This window comes from Staurois parvus, unplaced genomic scaffold (genome assembly GCF_062004578.1).
Source record: "Staurois parvus isolate SC_StPar_1 unplaced genomic scaffold, SC_StPar_1.0 ptg000376l, whole genome shotgun sequence".
NCBI classification, from domain to species: domain Eukaryota; kingdom Metazoa; phylum Chordata; class Amphibia; order Anura; family Ranidae; genus Staurois; species Staurois parvus.
In genome coordinates this window covers 504,148-532,115 of record NW_028318172.1, presented here as the reverse complement: position 1 = coordinate 532,115, position 27,968 = coordinate 504,148, and the positions used below count along the sequence as shown (strand labels likewise).

The 27,968-nt window shown below is 39.2% G+C and overlaps 2 protein-coding genes across 2 annotated transcripts in view; one reads left to right on the top strand and one right to left on the bottom strand.

Annotated features, from left to right (window-relative positions):
- PSMD1 (proteasome 26S subunit, non-ATPase 1) overlaps positions 1 to 27,968 on the top strand; it is a 159,522-nt gene that overhangs the window by 93,713 nt on the left and 37,841 nt on the right. The gene's annotated exons all lie outside the window — the stretch shown is intronic.
- Positions 19 to 18,226, bottom strand: HTR2B (5-hydroxytryptamine receptor 2B). The gene is made up of 4 exons (XM_089685431.1): positions 17,997 to 18,226; positions 16,147 to 16,871; positions 4,363 to 4,563; positions 19 to 1,677 (listed from the first exon to the last, which is right to left on the bottom strand). Exons 2-4 carry the CDS (start codon positions 16,475 to 16,477, stop codon positions 779 to 781), a joined length of 1,431 nt encoding a protein of 476 aa, XP_089541557.1. The 5' UTR covers positions 16,478 to 16,871; positions 17,997 to 18,226; the 3' UTR covers positions 19 to 778.

Here is a 27,968-nt window from a genome sequence, read left to right as displayed (position 1 = left end):
TCTATAGAATACTAGCACTTAGGTTTAAAACCAGCATAGGTTTATTGTCTTGCTAGTCTTTTACAAATGAACAGTAATAATTACAACATATTGAACAGGCAGGGCCTGATAAAGTGGCTGTGCACTGTGTAATATTATGCCCTGTTTTCTTCTGCTTGCTGTTCTTTACGTGAGAAGCCAGCATCTTTGCATGGACAGTTCATTGGATGGTAAACCCTGTAGACTTAGTTGCAGAGATGAACAGTTTGCAGCTCTACAGCTGTTGTGCGCCCAAGTTTTGTAGCCATCTCTGCTTCAGTGTACAAATTCAAATCTCTGATGTTGTATACTGCAGATGATAAAGCTCTATGCCCTTTGTCTGGAAAAAATTGTAGTAGCTAATATAATTTGCACTACATCCTAGATATTTTTGCCATTGCTGGCCTGCTTTTGAAACTTTATCTCTTTTTAATCCTTTGCAGCTTTCCAGAGTACTTATGAAATTAATTTCTCAACCCATTTGATGCACCTTCCTTTGACTTTTTTCATTGAATCCCAATAATTCTACTTGAAAGCATTTCAGTGAGCTCAATGCAATGACATTTTTCAAAGGTGCTTTCACAAATTCTTGGCTGATCATTGCTAAGACATTCAGTGCAAATTTATAAATGGAAGGTCAGAGAGGACCCAATGTACAAAGTAGCATTTCATGTATATTACTTTATAAATTAATGAATATATGAAGCACTCTCTCTCAGAACATGATTAGGAGCTGATATACATCATGGCCTGGGCTTATTTACACATAGCTCACTTGCTCCTCAGTCTTTCCAGCTTCATTTTCAGTGAGCAATAAGGTATCAAGCAAAATGGCAGATGACTCGAGCTGTGAGTTACGTAATCTTAGTGGACTTTGATATATGACTGGGTTTATCCCATTTTTCATTCCATGTTTCATGATGAGCTTTGAATTTTCTGCCACGGAGTTCCGGAACGATATCCGACTAGAGCAGTTCCGTAGGAGTTTTACTGAGTGCATACCACGGAAATTGCAAGTGATGTAGCGCCCAAAGGCATCTCTGAAAGTCTTGTTAAATAGAGTGTAGACTAATGGGTTGACCCCAGAAGAAATATACCCAACCCAGACAAATATTTCCATTAGCATCTTGATTACATTGGGGTCACAGTCATTTGGGTCACAGAGGACTGAGGCCACATTGGTAATGAAGAAAGGGCACCACATAAAAACAAACAAGAAAAAGACTATGCCCAAGACCTTAGATGCTCTTTGTTCATTGCTAATGGTCTGCATAGATTTCTTACCCACACTGGATAGCCTTCTTATAGGAAATTCATCACAGTTAATCTGCAATGGCCGATCACGTCTTGGACCATCTAACATAGCAACTTTTTCTGGAGAAGAACCGGGAGTAATATCTCTCTGAAAGACGGTGGATACTGTGGACCAGGTTAAGCGCTGTGGGGGTTTGTTCTTGATTAGATATGCTTTCTTTCTCAGTAAGTGAATGGTCAGAAAGTAAATGACTACCATAATTGCAAATGGGATAAAAAATGCAGCCATGGATCCATAAATTATGAAATACTTGAAGTGGTCAGTCCGAACAAGGCATGTGTTGTTTGGGTTGAAGATGGTGTTGGGGTCAATGAGACCTTTGATTGGGATAGGGACAGCAATGCCTGAAAGGGAAAAAAAAAGATCATTTTACTTTTTAAGTAAACTTAATCATTTTTAAGTGCTGCACCGAAGGGGATAATTTCTGTTGATATGAAGCACTTATAGAAAACTAATCCTCAGACATTTGCTAATGTTTTCAGATTAGCCAGAACATTGTTTTTTAATGTATGCAGTCTTAGAAGATATTGGTTTCTTTTTATGGTAGCTGGATTTTTTTTCAAATAGTAATCATTGAAGCATGTATCACAACAACTGCAACATTATAACCGTAAAAACATGGTCTTGTTGTCAGTTAGTTGCATCTTTCTGAAAATTTGATTTCCTGTCCTGCCGTACAGCTGCCGCTTACTGATTACCAAAGCTTTATCATGCAAGACCCAAGTAATCTGATCATTACGCACTGTAAGCTATTTCAGGCCAGAATAAATTAAAGGAAAGTGTTTCTGATCCGTTCTGTGGGGAAGCATGAGGATAGTTTTTCAGGATGTCCCAGTTATGCAGGGCACCTCCACAGCTGCAGGATTCAGAGAGGATCAGCAGGTTGTCATAGCTTCTCTAACTAGCAGAGCCTGTTGCCAGTTAGTCTACTTGCCTAGGATTAGGAGCGGAGGTTGCACCTTGTATGACATTTGTATAACCTCTGATTGTGCATACTAGCAGAAGACCTTTTCAGAAAGTAGCAAAGAATACATATTTGAGTATAACGTGTATTATCTAACCACCTTTTGATGTTTCCCTTATACCTTTTTTAGTTTGTTTTTTTTTGTAAAGTTGTGGTCCATGCAAACAGCTGATTACAAGTAAAGGAAGTGCTGTTTTATGCCTGTAGGTAGATTGAGTAGTAGTAACTTAAACCAGATCTCTTGCTAAAAACCTAGTGGGATTTAAAGCTTAATTTTTTTAAAACCTACTTGTTACCTAATAACACTTAATTATCATTAAAGTACACTTCATGGATGAGTATTTTTAAAAGTAGGCCAGCAATGGCAACCCCTGTACTTTTCTCATGACAGGTATCTTTTAAATAATGCTTGCTATAAAGGGCAGCTTTTCAGTAAATTCTGTTTAGGAAATGCATTCAAAAAAAGTTTATGCTGAAATTAATTGCTGTTTTTCATTCACCAAAACTGGTAAATATACAAGTTTCACATACAGCTCAATAGTATTATAGGTACCAAAAGTGATTGTAAAAGATCAAATTGTCTTTAAAAAATAATCAACGTTCTACTTACTTCCTCTGCGCATTGGTTTTGCACAGAGCAGGCCCGATCCTCCTCTTCTCGGGTATCCCACTGGCATTTCCGGCTCTTCCCTCACTAGTCCCTCCACCCCCGAGAGCCCACTATAGCAAGACTCTTGGGGGCTCGTGTGGGCACGCTCCCAAGCCGGCTCTGTGTGTCCATAGACATACAAAGTGCAGCTCAGCCCCACCCCCCGAACCCATCTCCCTGGTTGTGATTGACAACAGCAGGAGCCAATAGCTCCAGCCATGTTGTCTGAACCAATGAGGAGGGAGAAGGGCCTCTGCTCTCATGCACACCACTGGATTGAGATCAGGCTTAGTGAAGTATAAGGGAGTGCTTGGGGGGAGCTGCATGCAGAAAGTTTTTTTACCTTAGAATGCATAGAACCACTTAAGGCATGCATTTGAATTGCTTGAAACAGACATGTTTACCTGCTTTTTTTTTTACAGATTCTGCACATTTTCAGTAAGTTTCAGAATGTTTTTTGAGTTAGTTTTTTTTCCCTTAAGGGCCCGTTAACACCACAAAAATGCCCTCCAGACCCACTCTGGATGCTTTTCTGTATGCACTTTTTTAACGTGTTTTTGATGCGTTTCTGGATGCATTCCAGATGCTTTTTTCCTTTTTCCGCTGTACTGGGGTCCGGTGCTTTTTTTATGCTTTTCCAGTACAGTTCTGTGCAGGAAAAAAGCATCATGTTGTACTTACTTTTTGGGAACTGAAAAGCACTGGAATGCCCTGCTCTGGTGTGAACTATGCCAATGGAATCCATATAACTTGCTTTCTGTGCTCTTTTGATGCAAAAAAACAAAAAGCACTGCACGTAGTATGAACTGGTCATTAAACATGATTTCTACAATACATGGCCACAAACTAGGGTTATGTTTAGTATTTTATACTGTTGAGCTTCTATTTTTTTTCCTTGAAGTTTAGTAATCTAAATCTTTTTATTTTGTTGTAGATTAAACATGGAAGGTGTATAGCCCCTATCATGTTTTTATTGCGGTCTCTGAATGGAGATTTACCTTCACTTTTGTGCTGTTGATCATTATCTCCAACACAGAATTTGGTGGGAAATTCAAAATGTTTTAGTTGTCGCAAAAACAGGAGGTAAATGCAGGAAGCTTTTGTGGTGACTTTCCCTTGCTTTAGAGAGATCTCATCTTACTTCCTGCTTAGTTTCTGGAGCAGTAAGTGAAGGGAAATCTCTTGAATGATCTGCGAATTGATGCTGTTACTGTTGCTAAGCAAGAATAGATGCCTAGGCATGGATGGAAGGATGGTTTTCCCTCTTCTGTGCAGCGCAAACACAAATATTTAACCATCATGTGGGGATTCTATAACCTGTCCTAGCATAGAGTCAATAAAAAGAGAGAAGATGAATTGTTTGTACATTTTACTCCCTTAGATAATTAAGAAGATTGAGACATTAGTTCTACTTACCTGCCGATATCAACCACACCACTGCAATTTTTACAAGCGTTTTTGCTCTGGTGTTGAATTGACTGGCTTGGATAGGTTTTTTGATGGCAATATACCTGTCCAAAGATATAGCGCAAAGGTGTATAATTGATGCCGTGGAAAACAGGACATCTAAAAATAGCCAAATGGCACACAAGCACTGCGGCAGAGGCCAGGCAGGTTCTGAAATAGACAGACAAAAGACAATTTTTGTCTAAATCAGTTTAACAATTTTTTTGCCATTTTTCCAGTAACAATAAAATAAGTACAAGGTTTAAAGTGTTACTAAACCCACAACAGTAAAATCAGTCTGTATATGCAGTAAAGCATGCTTGTTCAAAGTCACGAGACTGCTCTAACTGCTGATGAGAAAAGGTATTTAGCAGTTTATATTTACTAAAATAATTGCATTTCCATGTTGTGTGTACTGTGGGAAACCAGATAGTGAATGCAGGGTCCTGTGTTTAGTAACACTTTAAGTACTTGCCTGCATAAAAGACAGTTAGATTGCAGTTTAGCAACTAGAGTTAAAGCAAAACTCAAGCCAAAGATCATAGGATTAAAAAAATACCCATTACAATATAAAATAAAACCAGCTTTTGCTGCAATATTCATCTTCAAACCAGAGATTTTCCCCCACATCATTTTTTTTGTCTGCTGCAAATGCTTTCAAGGCCAGCATCATTCAATCCACCTCTTCTGAACCCAGGTAATCCTGGACCGACCCCAGCCTATGACTGGACAGTAAAAGGAAAACCAACAAGATGATGAGCTTATCTGTCACTCTGTTTTCTCCTCCTATCAGCATGCTTCTTGTCTGCGCACAAACTGATTGGCTCCTTGTGCTACTACTTTCTCACACACTAAAGCCCTTCTGTGCAAGGGCTGCATGAGGCTGATTTCCATGTCAGATTCAGGTATTTGCACCTCTTGCATATCTGTCCAGAGTTCAGCTTTTTTGATAATTTTTATCTAGGGTGTTTCAGTAAAATTTGATAGAATCCTATAATCTGAAATTAACATTTTACAGGTCATCTGTAGATGAGAAGATTGATTAGCAGCTGGGTAATAAACACTAATGCTGGCTTTAGCTAGTAGTCTAGGGATGTCACTCGTTGCCTTTTTTAATCTCCCGCCATTGCCTCTACAGTTATATTTTGCCGCAAGCTTTTTAGGATGGTCTAGTTCTGTTTTTCTAGGTTTACTTTTTGTGTGAAGCTTCAAGTTGATAGACTTTGATCACTGGGCTGCATTAGTTTCAGCAATGATATTACCCTCTATCAAGCTGAAAAGATTAAACCTCTCAACCCCCGAGTATGTATGCAGCACTGGCAGTAAAATGGCAGCTTTCATTTAAGGTTTTTCACACACATATTTACTTTTATTCCCTTCTATGTAATGAGTACTTGCCTACAGTGCTGTGCCTATGGTAGGCAACATTTGCAATGGTTAGCTATTGTCTAAAGGCTTATAGATCAGTCAGATGTGAATATGTCTGTCTTTGTAAATACGCTGTAATTAAGGCCTTTTAAATCGGTAGTAAACACCGCTTGGTCACTTGTACCTACAGGTAAGCTTGTAAAGCTTACCTGTAGGTACATTGAATATCTGCTAAATGTGCAAAGTGCACACTGAATGCGCCATCAACCCGGAGCACTGTGCTGCGACCGTGACTGCAGTGCACATGTGCAGGAGTGACATAATCGCTGCTCGGCCATTCAAACTGCCAGAGCCAGAATGAAGACCGGGTAAAGATGGAAGCCTTATCAGCAGTGACAGCGAGCTGCTGGAGGGATCCCTTTTGCAAGTAAGTCTGTAATGTGCTAGTATGTGGTCCTTTCCTCATGCGCTGCCAGCAATTCTGACAGGGGACATTTACACTGATAATCAGGGCACTGATCATCAGTGTAGCCTCATCCGTGTGTATCCGTGCCTCCTCATCAGCGCACATCAGTGAAGGAAAAAAATTACTTATTTGCAAATTTTGGAAACTGAAACGAAAAACATTTCCCCCCCCCCCCCCCAAAAAAAATTTCGGTCTTTTTTAGTTTGTTTAGCAAAATATAAAAACCCCAGTGGTGGTAAAGTGGTAGTAAACTCTTTTTTGCCGTGGCCATGCCCCAGGACTCCTGTGCGCATGCGTGGTTGTGACGTCATCGTGGCTTGGCCAGTCAGGCGGCCAGAGCTTGCGAACCCAGAAGGAAGACCAGGTGAAGATGGAAGCCTCTTCAGCGGTGACAGTACGCCTGTGGAGGGCTTTGTTTTAAGGTAAATCCTTCATAATGTGCTAGTATGCGATGAATACTAGCACATTATGGCATTACCTTGCAGGGGACCTTTTTTTATTTTTTAAGCAGCAGTTTACTACTGCTTTAAATACCACCAAAAGAAAGCTCTATTTGTGTGAAAAAATTGATACAAAGTTCATATGGGTACAGTGTTGCATGACCATGCAATTGTCATTCAAAGTGTGACATCGCTGAAAATTGGCATGGGAAGGAAGGGGGTGAAAGCGCCCAGTATTGTAGTGGTTAAAAGAAACCAGTTTTGGTAGTTACCATTTTTAACTTGTTGCTTAAATCACATGAACTTTTATACATATTTTTCCTTTACAACTTAAATGTACATGTACAAATCAGGGTTTCTGATATGAACTTCTATGTTCTGGGTTTAATTACACACTATTGGCAATTTGTAGCAGCAATTATTACCTGCTACAAAATCATCCATCTGACATCCTAAGCCCTGGTTAACATCCATTGGACTGGTCATGTGAGTTGAGAGTTCAAACTCTCATTACAAGTCACACCCCGCTAGCGGCAATGGAACTGTTAAAATCGATGCAACTCAAGTCTCAACGACTTTGAAAAAAGTTCCTGCGACTTCATTGTGACTTGCATTGACATCTGTGTGTCCGCAAGCCATGATGATGTGGCACTGAATAGATAGCTTCAAAGCTACACTGGCGTGAACCAGGGCTAAATAGCAAAGCAAGAATACAAATAATGACCTTCAAAAATTATTTGGCAAGTCAGCGTCCATTCCCCTTAACCAGGTACCACTGGCTGGAGTGTCTAAATGTTTCTTCCGCATATATATGTGAACATCTGTATTATGAAAACGTTATGTTCTCCAGAGACTCTTGATATGGGGAAAAAAGAACACTGAACGTTAAATAGTTCGCTAACATTAGCTGCCATGTTGTTGTAATCTAAGCTCCGTAGACTGAAGGCTCTAGGGTGTTTCCTAGTCACTCTGGTATTTTTTTTTTTTTTTTTTTTTTTACCACTCTGTCTTCTCTTTTCAGAGCTTGCAGAATTAAATATCGCTATTTTGTCTCTTGAAATTTGTTATGTTGAAAAAAAATGTTATGTTGGGGGACTAATGGTCAGAATTTGGTCAGACAATGTCCTGTGTGTAGCACCTGTAACCACTTGCCCTCCAGAGGTCCCCTTCCTGACCAGTCCATTTTTTGCTGTTCGGCACTGCGCTATTTCAACTGGTAATTGCGCAGACATGCAATGCTGTACTCAAACGAACTTTGTCCTTTTTTTCACACAAATAGAGCTTTCTTTTGGTGGTATGTGATCACCTCTGCATTTTTTATTTATTGCGCTTTAAACAAAAAAAGACTGCAAATTTTGAAAAAAAGAAGATATTTTTCACTTTTGGTTCTAAATAAATATCTAATAAACGCAAAGTTAAAGTTAGTCATGCATTTAGGGTAAAATGTATTCTGCTACATGTCTTTGGTAAAAAAAAAAAAAAATCTCAATACAAGTATATTAATTGGTTTGTGTGAAAGTTATAGCATCTACAAACTATGGTATATATATTGGAATTTACGTAGCTTTTACTTTCTGACTGCCTATCACATATCTTGAGGTGCTAAAATGCCAGGGCAGTACAACCCAACCCCCCCCCCCTTCCCCAGAGAGGCATGTTGAGTGCATGGAACATTTATCTTTTGGCACTAATTTTTTGAATATGACCATTTTTTTTTTCTTTTTTACACAAAGTTGTCAATTTAATGATATCTTGCTCATGCATTCCATGGGTGTATGTGGAAATACACCACAAAACACATTCTCCTACTTGTGCATACCACATGAGAGACTTTTTGGCAGCCTAGTTACATACAAGCCCCCAAAATCCAGTGACCACCTCCAGGCTTTCAAAGGGCATATTTCCTCATATCACTTCCCCGCTACCTGTCATTTTCGGAGGCTCTGAAATGCCAGGATAGTACAACCCCCCCCCCCCCCCAACTAAACCCCTTTTGGAAAGTAGACACCCAAGGATTTTGATAAGAGGCATGGTGAGTGTTTTCTTTCTTCGTTTTCCAAAAACATGGCAACAAATGAAATCTGCAAAACACTCACCATGCCTCTTAGCAAATACCTTGGAATGTCTACTTTCCAAAAAGGGGTCATCTGGAGGGGTTGCTTCTACTATCCTGGCATTTCATGGCCAACATTAAAAACTTATGCCACACATCACCCACTCTTGAAGACCAAGCCTTTTGCTAGAAAATTACTTTGAACCCACAAACATTATATATTTTTTTAAAGCAGAGGCCCTAGAGAATAAAACGGTGGGCGTTGAAATTTTTTACGTCACACAGCATTTGCGCAGCGATTTTTCAAACACAAATCTTTTGGAAAAAATACACTTTTTCGAATTTTATTGCACAAAAACACAATATTTTGCCCAATTGTTTGATAACATATAAAAGATGATGTTATGCTGAGTAAATGGATACCAAACAGGACATGATTTTAAATTGCACAAGCCCATGCAATGGCAACAAAATATATACATTTTTATTATCGATAGGCGATGCCTTAAAAGCCTTTACAGGTCACTAATTTATATTTACACAGGAGGTCTAGGGCTAAAATTACTGCCCTCGATCTGATGTTTGCGGCGATACCTCACCTGCATGGTGCAACCGCTGTTTACTTACCGGCACAGGGTCAACGCTTGTGCACGCAGGTCAGTGCGTGCAGGGGGGCAATGGTGCTTTTTTTTTTTTTTAGTTATTTTCATTTTTTTTTCTTCAATGGGCATTTTCATCGATTCTTTTTTGAGAAATCTGGGGTCTATCAGACTCTAGATATCTCCTCTGCCCTTACAGTATCTAATCTCACCAAGATCAGTGTGATCAGATGCTTTCCCAAGTTACAAATGGCACTGTTTATATCCTGCAAAACTGAAGTGAAGAAATGCTCGTAGCTTCCGATTTCTTAGACTATAGAGATGATTGGAGCCATTCTGGTCTCTGACCAGCTCTATGGTCAGCCAGCAGAACTACCAGCTGCATTCTCAGATTCCCCTGTGGGACAGGAGAGCCCAAGAAAACTGTGGAAGGCAGCAGGAGGGGAGGGGATGTCCCTTCCCGCTGCTTGTAAAAATAAATCAGCAGCTAATTGGCCACTAGGATTGCTTTTACATAAAAGCTGACCGCCAGCTGAAAAAACACAATACCAGGATGATGCCTGTAGCTGCAGGCATCATCCCGGTATAGCCACTCAAAGTCCAGCGACGTACCAGTACATTGCTGGTGCATTTTGGGCATATATGTAACCGCAGAGAACACTGGCATATGATTACTTGGCTCTGTGGACCAATATAACCGTAATTCATTCTTTTTTGTAATGCCCAAGTTGAGGATTAGGCCCAAAAGAGTTTTAAATTCAGAAACCGTGATAGGTTTCCATACGAATTGTGTGGCAAGAGCTGAATTTGGGTGGACGGCGATGTATTGTTGTGCGTAAAAATAGCCTTGGCCCACAATCATTTGGTACAAATCTTCCGTGAAAAAACAGCGAAGGGGCTAAACGCTAGTGCTGGCTGCGAACGGGGCACTTTTTTCTTTGTAATTCAAGAAATGTAAGGATTAAGGCAGAATGTCTTTAAAAAAATATGGCTCTTCTGTCATTTTTTTTGTAGCTTTGTAGATATGTTAGATTTGCACCAAATAACCATCTTTTTTTTTTTTTTCTTTCTAGTCCTAACATTGAGTTTTGTTTTCTGTATAGGCATTGAAAAAAAAAAAAGTTACTAAAAAAACACACAGGCTGCCATTGCTGCTCATTCTACAATTGACCTCTTGCTTCAGAACTTTGCTCTGACATTTCCTGATAGCATGCTTGTTCCAGGTCTGCTTAGTAGTATTAATGCCAGAGATTACTCATGAAAGCTAGGCAACTTGCATTTTTAGAAAGTCAGCAATAGCAGCCCCCATATTTATTTAACCCCTTCACGCCTAAGGGTAAAACAAATCTAAATGCACAATTCTGCAACGTTGACATGTGATAGTAAAACCATACATATCACCACAACTACTTTGTACATCCAGGTGGATTATACCTTGATTTTTTCAGGACAAATTGGGCTTTCATTTGGTGGTAAATGGTAATGGATATCTCCTGATTTTTTTTTTTTTTTATTATTATTATCAAAGGACTTGTTATGACCATAACCTACCACCAAAGAACAACCCAAAATAAATTCTCCAGCTCTTGACGATTGCAGCGATACCATATATGTGTATGTTATTTGTTGTTTGTACCCATAGTACAGCCCAGAAACAATAGTGCGCATTTCGTTTTTGTCTTTTCTTTTTTTTTTTCTCACCTAAAGCACACTGACACCGATTTTTTTTTTTTTTTTAATTTTTAAATCCTGACCTTTGACCCTGACCTGAACACAAACCCTGGCACTGAACTAGATCAAACCTTGATCTAGGTATTTTTCTTTTATTTTTTAATATTTATCTTTTTTTTTTTTTTTACAAACATTTTTTTTTCTCTCTATGCCAGGAGTTTGAGAGATACAATATATCTCTCTCCTCCATTCATAGAGAGAGAAAAAAACAAGGGGGCCGGGATGCACAGTGACTGATCACTGTGATAGCCAACCAGAGGCTATCACAGCGATCATGTGACCCGGGACTGGGAGTCCCGGGTCCCGATCATTAGAACGGGACCCGGTGCTCTCAGTGACACAAAAAAGTCCAAAAACACCGGTTTGCTGCATTTTACCGCGTTAGAGCGTTTTTTCAGCTAAAAAAACTCCTCTGGAAACTCACTAGTCCTGGGTTTTTTTTTCCAGACAAAAAACGCCCCTGCCAAAAAACATTGATTACAGTGTATGTGTGCATGGACACATAAGATAACATGCTAAGGAATTTACTGGCCAAAAACAACAGCTGTAAAAACGTCCAGTGTGCATGAGGACTTACAGGTACCACAGGGATGTTGGTAAACCGTTTCATGGCCTTGTATGTGTTTTGTAGACACTTTGGAGAAGACGTATCCTAACAGGATGCTGGCGGTGTAGGTGTGGCATTGGGATGTTTTTAATATGACAAGTACAATATAAAAGTTGTGTTGATACTGTGGATCTGCACTGCATCTGAGCATTACAAACCAAAAATGCTATTTAATTCATTGTTGTTAATATAAAATCAAACTCGCACATCTATCCATTTCTCCATGCTTTATTTTGCTGAGAAATCATTTTTGAAAAACACCCCCTGGCATTTCTGGTAGTGGTCATCTTAAGAAAGGGCAGATGATTGATGTAGCCGTTACTTCCTGCCCTTAGCTCAGGCTTTGGCTAAGCTGGGAACCTTCCCTCCCCTCCTGAAGACTGCTGGGATGTATGACATCATTTGCCTAGGTATAGAAACCAGGAAATAACTAAAGAAATGTAAAAAAAAATGCTTTAACCTCCCTAATGGTATTCCCGAGTGTAGCTCGGGGTAAAATGTCTGTACCAAAAGCGGTAACCCCGAGCTACACTCGGGCTTACCATGCAGCGCTGTATAGGGAGTCCCTGCAGCACTTACCTTGTCCTTCGCTCCAGCGATGTGTCCCCTGCAGCGTCCCCGGCCATCTCCTCCAGCAGATGCCGGCATCCGGCTCCTGTGTTCCGGTCCCTGTGACGTCGGGAAGTACGGGCGGCGGCGGGAAATTTGAAAATGTAAAAAAGTCATTTTTTTTCAAAACGATTTTACATAGTAAAACATTGCTGTTTCAACCCATTTCACATACATTTTGTTCCTAGTGCTCTGTCCTGTCCCCTGTCTGCATTTTGAATGTTCTTTCTGCCTGGAAACTTAGAAAAGTCCACGGCGTCCAAAAAGCGTCCCTTTATGTCAAAAGCAGTTTTAGACCAGCTAGAGAACAGTGATAGTAAATCAGAACCACTTGCAGAATTGAGTGATAATGATTTGTGGGGAAATTCATCATCAGGCACTGAAAACGATTTTGCAACTTTGCTCAGCAATGTGCGAACTTGGCGCTATATTTCAAATTTCAGTGTTTTTGGTTTGATTATATTATTGAATTAAATGTAATATTATATTATTTTTTATGATTATTTATTAAATTATAATTTATGATTTTGTGTTTCAAATTTTATCCTACCCGGGATGTTTAATAGACTCTTGTTCGGACAGATTTCAGTGAGTTATCCCTAAATATTACAGTCTACAATAAAAAAAACTACATATTTCCATGCAGAATAATGGTACCGCTTTCAGCACCAAAAATCTGAAATAATCATACCGCTAGGGAGGTTAAACAAGTAAATATGATGTATAGTCCATGTTGAGTGAAGTTCTGCTTTAAGTTTGGGGAACACTGGTGTAGCTCAATATTTGAGTTAAAATGTCACTTACAGTATATCATCTTGAATTAAAATTTTGGAATTTAGACTTTTTTTCATTAAACTTCAAACAGCCAGGTCACTTTTCAGTGCTGTGATAGTTTGATTATTTGGTCATGAAATAGAGTACCCAGTTTAGTTTTATTACATTTCTTTTGAGACTGTGCTTTTTTGGTGGTTTTTAATAATCATTTTTTAAATATATAAAGGAAAAAAGTTTCCCTTTACTTTTTTATAAAGCATATCACGCAAACCTTGTAATTATTTTTCCTATATATAGTTTGATTGTAGACTGCACAATTTGCCCCCTTCTAAAATGGTCTAGCTAGATTTTGCTTTTAGATATCAAAAACTATATAAGTGTATGCTATATATCAAAAGAACAACTTTCTATATATAAAAAAAAATCTAGCTCTTTGCTGCATGCCTAAAATTGTCCTATCTTGTCATCATCTCATATGGTTGTTTTGGGTGCCAGTAACACTGTGTACTATTGGTGCTAACTGCTGATGATCTAACTAGATTGAGCATGGGCAGCACCAGTGCTTACTACTGGGGTTCCAAGAAGAGCACCACTCCTTTCTTTTGGTCTTCCACACTGGCTGATCACAGCCAGTGTCAACAGCTGTCACAAGGCCAGGGGTTCTGTGCATTTTGCCTGTGATTTTCACTGTCTACTGATGGCATAATCACAGGCATCTGCTCTATAAACAAGGACAGCTGTAGATATCCTGTTAGAATGACAGGTGCCCTGGCCTGCCCTTTAACTACACTGGCTGTGCGAGAAGTGGTTAAATGAATTGTGCTGAAAAGAGGCTGGAGGCTGCTACTGCTGATTTCCTTCTGAAAATGCCAGTTGCCTGACATTATTACCAATCCTCTGATTTCATTTATTTTTCTGCCACTGACTTGGGTCACTTGTGCAGCAAATAAAGTCCTAGAGATATCCAAATGTCTGATCGGCATACTTGTTCCAGGTCGTGACTCGGATGTCATCAGCTTGGTGGCCAGCCAACAGACATTTTCAGAAAAAAATCTGCAATGGCAGCCTCCAGGTTTCTCTGAGCCAAGATTTCAACTCCTAATGTGTAGTCAAGCTGTAAGGTATAGCTCTTCTACCAATATTGTATTATTCTGTTGCCACTACCACCAATTTATTTGTAGACTGTTTTTAATGTGTGTATGGTTTATAGACTGTTCCCCCTTTGGTAATATTTAGATTTTATTTTCTGTTTGGCACTAAATTATGTGCATAATATAATAGAGACAGAATAAGCTGCAGGGCCTGAACAGTTTGAAGTAGTGTTGGCATATAGTATAAGAGCCTTGACAAAGACAATGTGAGGTAGAAGGCAAGTCTTGCCTTAGAAAAACCAAGCTACAGAGGAATAAATTGTTTGGCACATGTGCTTTTTATAGCATTGGACTAATGACGCTTCTATTGATTAAGATATGCCTGATAGAATATCAGTAGTTTGTTCATGGGTTCTCTTTAATTGCAGCTGCAATTTTTCCATCTTAGAATGAGTGATGCTTCCTTTGTGCATTTTCCTAAGCTGTGTTCATTAGTATATCAGTGAGGTCAAGCAGTGCTTTTACTAAGGATGTGAAAATCCAATATGGGTACATAGAATATTTGGATAGTATATAATCTGAATTACATTTATCTTTATTTTATGGAAATAACCATTTTGCCACACAGACTTTTATCTTTTCCTATAACCATTTTGGATTATAAAGACCTAAGCTTACGTGGATGCTCTCTTCCTTTTGAAATTGTGGCTTTGTGTGAAGCATGAGCACGTTTTTAATTTCATATCCTATAAACCATGGAGTGAGTGTTCACAGCAGTATGCAGTGGCAGAAAAGGCTACAGAGTTCCAGCAGCTTGTTCTCGGTATGTATATAAACACACATGAGATTTGTATATGGAGCGCTATACTATTCTCTCAGTTCTATCCATAACCACACAGCACATGTAGATTTATGGTGGAATAGTATAAATAAAGTCTGATAATGCAGCACTTTTTAAAGTACTTTTGAAGTCTTGAGTAGACTTCAACATTGTATATATGCCTATATGTTGGCTGTGAACATTTGTACTAAGACACTAAGGATTGCTAAATGTTTTATATCATGAGCAGTGCTCACTGCTTCTTTTCAAGTCTTCAGCACATTTTGATACAAAATGTATAATTCTATATATACTATAATTTTCCTTTTAGGATTGCCTATTTCAGGGTCTGAAATTGCCTGCAGTACTTCAAGCATTTAATGTGTTTATTTTTTTTTAAATCTACTTAAAATTATCATCTGAAAATGTACTTTACTTTTAACCTTCAACATTTTTTTGTTGCATTGAATTCTCAGGACAAAGCCTCCAATAAATTACATTTACCAGGCACCTGAGAGTTCCCAACAGGAACAACGGTGTTGTTCTTTATATATTATAGGTGTTTCATGTTGCAGATTTTATCAAAAAATTTTTTTTTTTTAATTTATCTTGGAGCTTCAAATTAACTTGCTAGTGTGATTTTTGTTTTTTGAATTACTTGTTTGCCATTGTTCAGGTGTTCTAAAATAATGCCATTCTCAGAACAAATGCTATAATCGAGCAATGGTGAAAGCCAAAATGTTGGTTTTGGGAATCCTTCAAGAGTCCCAAACTCACTGTAATATTTTCACTTTAGTAGTTTTCACCATCTAGCACCAGGTTATGATGGCTGGAGTTAATGTATATTTGTGTTCTGTAATTTGTAACCGTTCAGTTATTTTCATTACCTGAGTTGCTTTGTGTTTTATCATCATGCCATTAATTGCGCTGCTTGTTTGCCTGTAACAAGGATGTGCAGACTCCATTATAAATACGTCAGAAAGATATAGCAATGGTAGTGGTTTGTGTTGAGCTGGAACAATTGAACAATTTTCCCTTGATTTGTGTTCTCTCCAGTCTAAAGTATAAATTGGGCTAAAGAAATCTTGAGAGCAGAACATAATTTTGTATCAAGACCCAAAGCAGCAGCCTCTATTTTGCTAGATGTAATTATTTTTAGGTAAATAAGTTAAAAGTTTATGCTTTAGGGTACTTACTGAACATAATGGTGAGCAGTGCGATAGGCATCACAAATATTCCAACCAGCAGGTCTGCCACAGCCAGTGACATAAGAAAGTAGTTAGTGGCATTTTGTAGTTTCTTCTCCAGTGATATTGCCAAGATTACCAGGATGTTGCCACCTATTGTAGGGATAATAACCATAAGTGTCAGAAGTGCCAGCCAGCACTTTGTTGATTCTGTCTCTGGATTGGTGCTGTTTAAGAAACTGCCATTATGAGAATTGTTGAGTTCTGACATTTTGTGCCAAAGAGTAAAGTCAGGAGGTACTCCAGATAAATGGTGATATGTCAAAATGGCTTCTTCCATGGCTCTTCTACCATTTCACCTAGCCAAGCTATATCATTGCCATGCTGCCCGAAGTTGTATCCACCATTTTTTATATTCAGAAAATAACCATACTGTTCCTGACATCTGTGGTCTCTGTTGTGTATGTGACAACAGAATCCCTGAAAGATAGTAAAGTTGAGTATATGAGGGTTTTTTTTATTAAAAACCTTCTTTAAATCTATCAGTTGGACGATATTCCACTTGTGTCGTTCTTTATTCACCAGCCTTTAGCATCCTTTTTTCCTTTCTTGTGCCACGGAAAGACAGACCTGATTTTATTTGTGGGAGGTGTTTCTTTAACCCTTTCTTTGCCAGAGATGTTGCTCAGATGGTCTAATCTGTGTCCGAATTTGACTTTCCTTCCTGAGTCCATCTAGACAAGACAGAAAAAAAAATGTTAGTTTATCTCAATAATATTTAAAATACCCATGGTACTTTGTTTTTAATATCTCTTAAATACCATGCTCTGTCCTAGTAATGAGGCAGATGAGGGATTTGGTTTATTTAAACCCATCTGTTTTGATCAAGCTTGCTGATATAGCTGTCTGACTCCTGACCCCCCCCCCCCCCCCTTCAGAATGGATATTATCTGCGGGTAACCTAACCTTGCTTAAAGCTTTAACTCTTGATTTTTGGTGGCATGGTTCAATTTCCAAGGACACGTTGTGACTGATCTGGTTTATCCAAACACATTCTACACATCGAGGCTGAATTATTAAATAAGTATAAAATGTACACACAACGAAGGGTGAAGATTCACGTCAATGATTCGTTCATGTACAAAAGAAGAAAATTTTCCTTTTTACATGATTGAATATTTGAAGTATATCTTCACTCTGCTTAAATATCTGGAAGACTACGGAATATCCCATACTTTGTTTCTACATGACTGTTACATTTAACAATACATTTTAACAATTTCTTCTCAATATAAATATTTTTAGATGACAATATGTAAAAATGAATGGTACTTTTCTGGGGACATGGCTACTAAATCTAGTTCTCTTGCAAGTTGACATGTTTGTGTCTTTGAAGTTTCCTTTCTGGTTAATTTAACTCTGCGCAGTCTTTGTTCTGAGTTCACTGCTTATATTTTATGGACAGTATAAAGATATTGATCTGTTGTCCAGAGGATTCTGCATGCCAAACCTATTCTGCAATTGGGTATATAGCCACATGTTACGTGTTTTTATATAGAATTTTCATTCTCCATTATTGTGAGGAGTGCTGCTAAACAGCGAAATGGAGACATGGCTAGAAGGGGCAATTGGTGATTGCGCAAGTGTAATTGAATATTTATGCTTGGCATTCTTCATTTTAAAAGATCACTTGCCTAAACACATTTAATATATTTAGTTAACTCAATAACCTAAATGTAGGTGAAAATACAAGTTATCGGGTTGCGAACTAACATGAATGAAGTGTTCTGTACACTGGAGAGGTGACTGTCAGTTTTCTACAACTAGTACTACAAACACATGTCTGATGTCATACTCACCAGAACTGTACAGCTGTGAGAACTTTCTGTGATGCGATTTGTTAGTTTCTTCTTAGAAATTTTGTTTGCTCTCTCTTCTCAAAAGTTTGAGTAGTGTCATGTCACTTTTCTTCTATGCAGAGGGTAGATTGCAGTGCTCACACATGTATGTGCCTCCAGGGAGTCTTGGTGGACCTTTGTTAACGGCGTGTGTCTAGTGTAGAATCTCCCGAATTGATTCACTCAGTCTCCTTAAGAGAATCTAGTGGAGGTTGAGAGCTGGAGGTCAGCCAGAAGCCAGGCTTCTCTTGATTTCTTCTTAACCCCCCCCTTCTTTCTTTTCCTTTAGTCCCTCCCACCCAATCCAGCTGCACCCTTGGGGGCTTCACTACCAGTTACTGACAACCGACCCCCAACCTCAACACAAAAAGAGGGAGATATTTACCACATGAAATTCTAGCTAGAGAGAAGATTATTACAGCACCCATTCAGCTAATTAAAAACACACATACTTGTACGATTTTAACAAATCATTTTTTTTTTCATTTTCTACTCTCAAGTTTCCGTTGCTTTATCAATCCTCTCCTGTGTTTGTTTGTTTTTGTTTTTTTTTCTTTGTCATATCTATAGAATATTCATGAATGTTGGCTTGCAGTATTCAAATTTGATTTCTGTTTAAGAGGTAGCAGTTTGCATAAGTTATCTCTGCAATGGTTAATGTATGCCGATGGGCAGTTCCTCATAGTTAATAAGAGAGAGGACTATGGGTTATGATATTACTGGGATCAGCACCTCTCAACCATATGAATCTGGCTGTGTCTGCAGAGCCAAACAATGCCTGGAGAATTTCACGTGCAGTTATTGTATACACTGAACAGGCAGTGCATATACCTCTCCAATGAAAATCAACTTTTCTCTTTAGTAGCTGCACAGGCACTTCCCACACATTAACCCCTTGGTGAACTTTGTAATCCTCATCAAAATGTAAAACCTGTTCTGGACATCTTCCTGTTCATGCTTTAGCCAATAAATACTGAAAGAACTTTTTTTTTTCTCTGGCTCTCTGCCGTGCAGTGACCACATTTGTGACCTGTATACATAGCACAGAACGTTGTATAGTCCCGAAAAGAAATCTAGGAACATTTTTTTTCTGGAGATTTGACTGTTCTCAGTGTAGCTCCATCTGATAAATCACATACGTTTCTGGTGTTTTGTCTTCCTGGGCTTACAAGATGACGCACAATTATTCATGTATAGTAAAGAGGATGTACTGTGATTTATCAACGCTGGCTGCATACGTTGTCATTTGATACAGTTTTGCTGGAAGGAACTGTATGGTAGCAATTTCCATTTGCTTTTTGTTTTTAAAAAATAATAGTTTTATTTCATTTATTATGTTTGAAGTTGATTTCACCTTTAACTGGATGACATTTGTTTGCTGAAAATCCTCTGTATCATGATTTTTTTTTCTTTCCCATAAATACTATTTACTACACTTTTATTTATTTAATGCCAGCATTTTGTTTTGCATATTTTTTTATGTTGCTGAGCCTCCTCCACCTTTTTTTCAGCCACCTCCTGCTTACATACATGCACTGTATTATTGGCACATCATTGGTCTAGATCAGCCTTTATCAAACAAGGTGGCTAGGCACCCTGGGGTGCCTTCTGTGTTGTTCCGGGACGCCTTGGCAAAATGCCTAAAAATTTCTCTAAATTGCACAAAAAGTGTGTACAAACGAGCGCAGGTGGATCGAGATTGCTTTTTTTTTTTTGTGTTACACAGTCATGTGTTTTCATTGTACAACTGTACAAGCTTGAACACTGTGCAGGCCAGCTGCCAGTGCCCTAACAACCACTGACATCATTGGTTTATGAGGACAACAATATTGCACCTGCACAGCATCCTTATTTGATGCCCCCGCCCCTTTCGGTCAGCACTGGGTTCGTGTTAGCTGTGTGGGGGGGGGGGGGGGGGGGGGAAGAAAATGAAGAAGAAATGCCAGAATACTAGTCACTACCAGTGTGCAAAAGTGTATTTGCTTTGGAAGAATAAATCACCTCTAATGTTGGGTGTCTTACATAATGAAGCAACATCCACACATGTAAAACTATTAGTTTAACTTTTTATAATTTAGAATGGGGTGCCTCTCGATTTGTCCATAATTTTAAAGGGTGCCCTGACTGGAAAAAATTGCTAAACACTGCTAGATCAGCATTCTGATGGTGATAACAGTGTACTATGCCTTTGAAATGTGTCAACTTGGTGTTTCCACCAGGGGTGCATATGACAGGGTTACAATGCAGGAGCACAACCGAAAGAGTTGTCACCCCATAACAAGAAGTGATTGAACAGCACCTTTGACAGACACCAGGCATCCTTTATTGAAAGATGCATATTTAGGACAATTGAAAACAATTTTTGAATTTACAATAACATGTTAAAGATTATACAATACCATACTGAATGCATATTATATCCATTGCCTGGTATCTGCAGTTTTAGAAATGTTGCATTTTTGAAGGATTCATGTAATGACTTAATTTTACAAATAAACCTCTTAAGTGCAGGTTCACACCTAAGCGTTTTCCACAGCATTTTGTAGAAACGCACTAAAGGCCATTTAACATGATTTCCTGTGGGACACGTTCACCCAGTGCGATTTTTGGAAAGGGACTTTTTTTAAACGCAAAAAGTTGCATTTTTGGTTTTATAGACTTCAATGGAGATGCTGCAGAAAAACATGTAGTACGTATTTTGCGGTTTAATCTGCCGAGCAACAAGAAGAAAAAAAATGCACTACAGAAAAGGATCAAGCGCAAACTGCATAGGTGTGAACCTAGCCTAAAACAGGGTGCCTCCATAATACTTTGGGCATAGCTGAACTGAAAGGTTAAAAATGCTTGCAGTCTCTTTGTATAGCGGAGTCTTTCAGTTGGTCAGTCCTGTTCCTACAAAGAGAAAGGAGTAGAGTGTGTGTCCCCTCTCTGTGCATCAATCTATAGCAGGGGTCTCCAAACTTTTTAAACAAAGGGCCAGTTTCCTGTCCTTCAGATTTTAGGGGGCCTGGTCTGTGGCCATTGGGGGTTGAAATTGTCCTGGTGTCAGTTGATGTAAACACTGCATCTTTGGTATTAGGGGGGGATTAGTGCTCCGTTGCTGGTGTCAGTGGGAGGAATAGTGCCCTATCCCTGGTGTCCATTTGAGTGCCTCATCATCGGTGTCAGTGGGAGGCATAATGCCCTGTTGTTGGTGTCAGTGGGAGAATAGGGCCCCATTGTTGTCAATGGGCCCCATTGCTGATGTCAGTAGCAGGAATTATGCCCCATTGTTGGTGTCAGTGGGAGGAATAGTGTCTTGTATCAGTGAGAGGAAAAGTGCCTCAATTGCTGGATAAAGGCAAGCAAAGGGCCACAGTTTGGAGACCACTGATCTATAGTGTGTACAGTCTGCTCTCTCTTTTGTAACTATATATGAGCCTGAAGAAAACTGGCACTTTTTACCCAAGTTGCTTGTGGTACATATCAAATATTTATATACAATACTTTATACTTTTTGTATTTTGAAATATTTATTTTCAGTTCTGAATATGATCAAAAATGTACGTAAAATTCCTGTATGTTTCCACACTAGGCATTGCTGGAACATTTTAGCGTAAATAGTGAATAGACAGTAGGAAACAATTGTTCTATGTAGAAAAATGCTGATCACTGCTGATAGTGTGAATGAACCCTAAGTGCAGATGTAAGTACAGAGCAGTGGTTTACATTCTGCACATTCTAACATGACAGGTCAAAGATGCTGGATTTTTTTGCCTGGTTAGCTGACCATTTTCTTACTTTGCAATTGGTATCTGCTCAACTGAGAAAAAGCAAGTAAAATATGAAATGGTAATCATTACTGCCCAATTAATGTTAGCAGTGAAAAGGATTGGATATGTGATATGCAAAATCTTAATTTTACCACGTTAGCTCAATATACCTTGGATACCCCAACTGTTATGATTCTAGTTTTTATTTATTTTGGATATGTAGCCACTTCAAAGTGCCCCAGGCACAAGTTCAGTAGCTCAACTCCTCTTGCTACATGTACTAAATGAGAACAGAGAAGCAAATAGAGTGAGACATGACCGTTCTAGAAGAATACTGTCCATTAGGAATGATCAACTCTTCTTAACCTCTCACAACAGCAGAATAGTGCATGATTTTGTGCATTCTTGTGCTCATCATATTGCAAAAAAGTGTACATCTGGCATTTATAGATTTATGTTCGGAAACCCATAGAATGACACTCTGCTCAATTAATGAAAGTTGATAAACTCTCTTGCAAACTGCAGATCATTTTACAAAATACGCCTAGTGAAAGGTTTTACTATCCTATACACAAATTATGGTTCTGTAGTTGGAAATTGCTCATAGGATTCTGTACAAAAATAAAGTTAGTGAAAGGATCTGTAAAACCTTTCCTTGGCTGAGTTGCATTCTTTCCAATCTGATGATCTGTGATTATTTAGATAGGTGTTCTTAATCTTATGTTTAATTTTTAGGGATGATGGCTTGGCAGACCTGGTATAGTTTGAGTCAACATTTAAAAAATGTTCTTTTTTTTCCTTCAAAGATTTGTTTGAAATTGTCTTCTGAGTAATTTGTTGGCCTCTCTTAGTTTTATCGTCATCAGCCAGAAAGGTTCCACAACCTTTCTTTTCTATGGTTAAAGTATTAAGTGAGGGTATCAACTCATTATGTATGTTCCCTTTTCCTTGAAAATCTAAAATATGCACACTGATTTGAAGTAGTTTTTGTTTTGAGATCCTAAAACTGAATTCTACGCAGATATAAGATGCAAATGAATACAGCTATGCATTCATAGATGCATAATTAAAGTGGTTCTTCAGTCATATTTTGACAAATTCAAAGTCAGCAGCTACAAAAACTGTAGCTGCTGACTTTTAATAAAAAGACCCTTGGATCTAGCACTGTCCCCTGGTCAGTTTCTTCATCAATCTTAGGTCCCCAGCGCCAGCATACTAACTTTGGGCTGCTGACTGACTACCTGCATCTTCACAGCTAGCTGCTTGCTGCGCTGCTCTATTTGAATGGTTTCACAGCTTTCTGTAATCTATGATGTGTCTCAGAAGGCTGCATGGGAAGGAGGGGGCCTGAACTTCTACTCAAATTGCCAGGTACCCTTCTTCCCCTCCTCCCCAAAAATAACGTGCCAAATGTGAATGGGGAGGAGGAAGAACAGAACTTCTCTTTTTGGGTGAAGTTCTGCTTTAAATGTATTTTACAGCTGTGTAAGTATTTGAATGTGACCTGGTGTGAGCCTTCTGCTGTCCCTGGTCAGCAGGGATGGAGTGTGAGAAATAAGCAGAAGAAGGAACCAATCAACTGTGCTGACTTAAAGCATACTGGTAGGAAGAGAATCCAGAGTGACAAATGAGCAAATCGCTGTGCTGCTTCTACTTTCACTGCCCAGTCACACAGTGAGGTGGGCCTAGGAGCTGGGTTGAATTATGCTGGCTATCAATTGAGGTCATCTAGCCACAGAAAAGAATACTGCAGGTAAATCTTGGGAGTGAACGTGAATATTGCATCAAAGTTGCTTTTGTGACTGCAGAAAAAGCTGATTTTGTTATTGTTTCTTTTAATGGGCTATTTATTTTTATGTATATTTTGCCTGGAGCTCTGCTTTAAGTTTCTTGGCTTTTTACCCATACCCACAATAAACCGAGTAATAGACTCGGATTAAATGGACTTTTCAGCTTTTGTTCTTATCCTTTAATGTGTGTGGATTCAATTTTGGGCAGTAACAGAGATATTTTTCAAATAGTGTGTCTGCAGAGTACAGTAGAATGTTTTTGCATTGCACGAAGAGTTAGTAGAGACCAAACAAACTTTTTTCCCTTTTATCCCTTGACGAGTGCTATGCGCTTGTTCTTGGTTTGAGCTGATACTGTATATTTTTGTTGTACAGTTCTGAACACAAACACAATCAGTGCTCTAATAACGTGTGACATTATAGCAATCTGTCAGACCTCGGGCGGTAACGAGAGGGGCGTAACGTGCCCAGGAATCCAAGGGAATTAGTTGGAAAGTGTTGAAATGCTTCATGAGAGACTCAAAGTGTAGTCTGTTGCAGAAGTAACTCCTATATACTTGGGATGGAATGTATGTAGATCTTCTATTTATATGTATATTTATACACCCTCTGAGAATGGTACCATGTCGGCAGTTTTAGGTAAACTGATAAACATTCCACAGTGCATGCCTCCCTTTCTTGTTCACTAGTGCACATGGCATACATGGTGTTTTTGTAGATATCCACTTGGATTGCAAAACTCATTTGGTTCTTTTCTTTTTTTTTTTTTTTTTCTTTTCTCACCATTCACAAAAAAACATGTTTATTATAGAGCTTTGGAATGTTCACCTGGTTGATTTTTCTGCACATCTGAAATTACACTGACATTTTATTTACATATTTCATGGCCTCTCCTACAACAGTCAGTGCACTGAAATTTTTAGTAGCTTATTAATTTGTATTTTGTTCTATCGTTCCTGTGGTTTTGTAATTTTTTCAGTGCCAAAATTATTTGGCCACCTAAAACGGGTCATGCAGAGGGAGATCTTTCAACAGTAGCTGCAGAAATATCTGATTGCCGTTCCTTTAAACAATGGAGGAGCCCCAGTACCACCAAAGCTTCCTTATTCGGTTTTGAAAAATTATTCCTCCCCCGCATTATCTCTTTAAAAGTACATTCCCAAAGGTCTGTTTATCTGCAGTAATATTCATACTTTTTGAAAATGCATTGTGATTAACCATCCCATTCATTATTTGGGTGATTAACAGCTATTTGTGGCAGTTTAGTACCATTCTAAAAAAATAAATAAAAATACTATTACTCATGTAAGGTAATGATAAAGTAAAGGCTTGCTATTGCTAAAAATATTGTATTCTGGTATATTATAACAATCTTATTAAAGTGTTACTAAACCCAGTACCCTGCATTCACTGTATCTGGTCTCCCACAGTACACACAACATGGAAGTGCAGTTATTTTAGTAAATATAAACTGCTAAATACCTTTTCTTATCAGCAGTTAGAGCAGTCTTGTGACTTCTATCAGTGTCCAGCTGAGCACATGTTAAACCTTGGAGGAGGAGTTTTCATTTTGCTCTAGGAGGAAGCAGAACCCCTGACCTCTGGACAGTGCTGATTGGCCCTGTGCTGATCACATGTACTCTCCCAAGATGGAAAAAAAAAACTCTCTAGCAATACACACCAAACTGAGCGTGTGCAGAGTGACTTCACACGATATGTCTTACCAGGAGATGAGGGGGGACACTAAAAGAGGGAGAGGATGAGAACTCAGGATCAAACCACATTTTTAAACCATGCAGAGGATTAACCCCTTAGGTTCTATAGTGAGCATAACAAGAATGCTTTACTGCATATACAGACTGACTTTATTGTTGTGGGTTTAGTAACGCTTTAAGTATATGAATCAATGTACCTTCATATTCTTGCATGTATACATGCAGGCCAGGCTGTCCAGCAGAAATGGCCTTACAAACCTTCACTTTTATTGTTCTTATTATTGTCTAAAGCTTATAAAAAAAAAGTGCTGTTACTCTTTAAAAAATATGTGAACATGCAGGCTTTTTATTCCAGAAGAGACATAAAGTACACTTGCCTGCCTATTCACAATCCTCTGTAGAATGTTCATTGAGCTGCACTTGTGCAGCTCAGTTTACATACTGGCACCCTGCTAGTTTGCTGGGACAACCAGCCAATCAAAACTGCCAAAGACCGGCACCCAGAAGAACCAACGAAGGTAAGTATGTGGGCCTTTATTTCCGCTTTAACTTGTTTATTTTACTTTAATCGCTTTACCGCGGCCCTATAGCAGGAATACTGCTACAGGGCGGCAGGGGTGTGCAAAATCCATGCGTATATATACGTGATTTTGCATTTACAGGTAGGGGGCACGCACCCTACCCACACTGCCATTCGCAGCCTTGGCTGTCAATCGCAGAGTCCCAGTCGGTAATCACTCGCCGGTGATCGCTGAATAATAACGACGGGGGGAGAGAACTGTATGTAAACAATACAGTTCTCTCCCCTGTCAGCTCCAGCACACTGCTTTCTATGGCTCTGCATAGCAGGGCCATACAAAGTGTGCTTACATTGGAAAGCAGACACAGCCCCATAGTATAAAGCACACAGTCAACCCTTTGATCACCCCAGATGTTAACATCTTCCTGCCCAGTGCCATTAGTACAATGTCAGTGCTTTTTCTTTAGTACTGATCGCTGTATTGGTGTCACTGGGGATGTCAGTGACACCAAGTCAGTTCCCCCAGTGTCAGAATGCCTGCCGGAGTCCCGCTATAAGTCGCTGATCATTACTAGTAAAAAAAAAAAAAAATTTCAGTATATATATCACCATTTGTAAACGTTATAACTTTCATGTAAACCAATTAATTTACATGTATTGTTTTTTGTTTCTGTTTTTTTAGCAAAGACATGAAGCAGAAAACATTTGGTTTTTTTTTTGGTTTTTTTTTAGATTTATGACGAAATTTGATTTTTTTAAACTTTTTTATTGGACATGTTTAATAGCAAAAAGTAAAAAAAATTGGGTTTTTTTTTCTAAAAATTGTCGGTCTTTTTTTATAGCGCAAAAAAATTAAAACGTAGAGGTGATCAAATACCACTGAAAGAAAGCTCTATTTGTCGGAAAAAGGGTATAAATTTAATTTGGGTGCGGCGTTACACGACCGTGCGATTGTCAGTTAAAGTAACACAGTGTGGTAACGCACACAATTACCTGGTCAGTGGTTAAAGGAGAAACATGGCCAGAGCTTTTTTGGCCATACTTCTGATGTTGGTCACAGGGGTGCACTTAGTTCTGCACTCCTGTAACCCAGATTCAGCTGTTGGCTGACTCGCTTGAGACTTCACTTTTTTTTTTTTTGTGAAGGCCAGACGTTTGGGGACGCAGCACTGTCAAAAAGCAGTAGCCAGCAGCATTGAAAGTTGCAAATTACAAGTGGTGGGGAACAATATTAAATAGTTTACTCTAGATTGTTTATTTAAAGCAGTATTATACCCAAAAACAAAATGTCAGGACTCCAGGTATGACCAGAGGTGTGTGGACTGACACAGGGAAACGCAGGCTTCAGATATGGTATAATAATAATATTTATTATTAGCTGCACAAATAAACAAACACAGTGCAAACAAGCTAACCTTAAGCTAATAGGTAACACAGTGCTAACAAACAAACTAATAGGTACACAGTGCAAACAAAACAAACCAATAGGTACACAGTGCAAACAAAACGAACCAATAGGTACACAGTGCAGTCAGGGCTGGAGGGGTGGAGTGGTCAGGCAGGCCAAGCCCACAGCATGGATTTCCTCAGTGCTCAGGGTTGAAGTCCCAGCCTGCTATTCACTAGGGCCCCTCATGGTGGGGATGGACTTGGTGCAGACTGGAACCAGGTCACGACCCCTGAGTGCGTCCGGCTGTGGTAGAGAGTGCTGGCAGGTCCAGGTCTGAGCAGGATGGATGGATGAAAGGAGCGAGCGTGGTCAGACTAGCCGGGTCAGTAACGGTGGGGACAGGCACGGTACAAGCAGCAGAGAAGAGTAGTCAGGTCACACGCCGGATTCAGTAACTCACTGGCAGCACGGTACAGAGGATCAGGCAGAAGGATGGTCAGGGACGAGCCGGGGTCAGAGCAGGAGAATGTCAGCATGGATCAGAACAGGCAGGGTCGGCAATAAGGAACGCACTACAGGAACTCGGGAACAAGATACAGGGGCTCATGGGCAACATACACCAAGGCCCTGATTACAGGTCTGGCCACTCCTTATATGCACCTCCTGCAATCAGCCTCAGGTGTTTTAGCTGATTGCAGGAATGAGCCTCTGATTGCTGAGAGCACCCGCTGGCCAGCCCTGGTACTGCAACCCACAAGGCAGGTGA

Coding starts and splice junctions, on each gene's coding strand:
- HTR2B (XM_089685431.1), bottom strand. CDS start 16,477: ATGGAAGAAGCCATTTTGACATATCACCATTTATCTGGAGTACCTCCT. Junction 4,564..16,146: donor ACTGCTCACCATTATGTTCA/GTAAGTACCCTA, acceptor TGTCTATTTCAG/AACCTGCCTGGCCTCTGCCG. Junction 1,678..4,362: donor GGTGTGGTTGATATCGGCAG/GTAAGTAGAACT, acceptor TTTCCCTTTCAG/GCATTGCTGTCCCTATCCCA.